A 1,567-nucleotide genomic window follows, 5' to 3' on the forward strand; every position below is an offset into this window, starting at 1 on the left:
GGTGAAACCCATCTCTACTAAAAATACAAAAAATTTAACCGTGCGTGGTGGAGGGCACCTGTAGTCCCAGCTACTCGGGAGCCTGAGGAAGGAGAATGGCATGATCCCAGGAGGCAGAAGTTGCAGTGAGCCGAGATCGTGCCACTGCACTCCAGCCTGGGCAACAGAGCGAGACTCTGTCTCAAAAAAAGAAAAAAAAAAGAAAGAAGTTAAAGCAGGCAACTTAAATACACAAATCAACTGTGCATAGTGCAAAAGGAGTTCTAGAGACTTTAGCAAGGTAAAACCTAACTCCCATAATTTTTAAAGCACTATATACCCACTCTGTAGGCCAATATCTGCCTATGTGATACATCAGTCTTCTTTACAACATCTGTGGTGAGTGGTGGTTCACCCATTACTTGGACTTCTTCACACATAGTAATTCATTAAATAAGAGGTACCACTCCATTTTTAGGCACCTTTACTGTTAAAGACCTTCCTTACACACAAAAAAAGAAACAAAAATAAAACTCCCTCTTTAAGTGAGTGTAATTCTGTATTCTTCCCCCACCAAGTCAGATAACGAGTCCTATTCCATGAAACAGCTTTTTAGGGAACATCCTGGGCAATCAACTTAATCCAGTTAAGACTAAGGACACCTGGCTGGGCATGGTGGCTCATTCCTGTAATCCCAGCACTTTGGGAGGCTGAGGCAGGAGGATCACAAGGTCAGGAGCTAGAGACCAGCCGGGCCATATAGCAAAACCCCATCTCTACAAAAAAAAAAAAAATACAAAAATTAGCCAGGCGTGGGAGTGCGTGCCTGTAGTCTCAGCTTACTCAGGAGACTGAAGCAGGAGAATTGCTAGAACCCAGGAGGTGGAGGGTGCAGTGAGCTGAGACTGTGCCACTGCATTCCAGCCTGGGAGATAGAGTGAGACTCTGTCTCCAAAAAAAAAAAAGATTAAGGATATCTACTAGTATGCTTATTTAACTTAGTTTCTGGAGAAAGCCAAAAGAGGAGGAGAAACAGAGGCAGAGGACAAAGGGAGGAAAGAGAGCACCACGCAAAAAAAAAAATCTGGGGGACTCTAAGCTCAGAAGAGACTGAAAGAATGAAGGTTTTCTGGGAAAGAGAAGCAGAGGAGTTAAACAACTCTATTTTGAAATACTCAAAAGTCCTGAGAGAGGTGTCAATAGCATCCCACACACACAAAAAAAAGTCATTATCTTGAGCTGGGACTCTCAACAAGACTCTGAAACCAGCTAGAATCAAGCCATGGTCCAGAGTCCAGATACGTCCACACTGCTTCATTCTTGTCATATGCATTTGGACATAGGATCCCAAAAAGGGACATGTGTCTCTGCATGGACATCTGACCAGCTGGAAAAAAAGACCATTAAAAATACAACCAGGGGGTCAGGCGCAGTGGCTCACACCTGTAATCCCACACTTTGGGAGGCCAACGTGGGCGGATCACAAGGTCAGGGGTTCAAGACCTGCCTGATCAGCATGGTGAAACCCCATCTCTACTAAAAATATAAAAAATTAGCCGGGCATGGTGGTGCTCACCTGTAGTACCAG

The 1,567-nt window shown here is 44.4% G+C and overlaps 1 protein-coding gene across 1 annotated transcript in view; it reads right to left on the bottom strand.

Moving 5' to 3' along the window:
- Positions 1–1,358, bottom strand: part of DRG1 (developmentally regulated GTP binding protein 1) — a 39,700-nt gene extending 38,342 nt beyond the window's left edge. Inside the window, exon 1 of the mRNA XM_011938352.1 lies at positions 1,282–1,358. Within this exon, the coding sequence (XP_011793742.1) occupies positions 1,282–1,358 (77 nt within the window). The remainder of the gene's footprint in view (positions 1–1,281) is intronic.
- Between the last annotated feature and the right edge of the window lie 209 nt (positions 1,359–1,567).

The sequence above is a fragment of the Colobus angolensis genome, unplaced genomic scaffold, assembly GCF_000951035.1.
Source record: "Colobus angolensis palliatus isolate OR3802 unplaced genomic scaffold, Cang.pa_1.0 Scaffold171, whole genome shotgun sequence".
Classification (NCBI taxonomy): Eukaryota; Metazoa; Chordata; class Mammalia; order Primates; family Cercopithecidae; genus Colobus; species Colobus angolensis.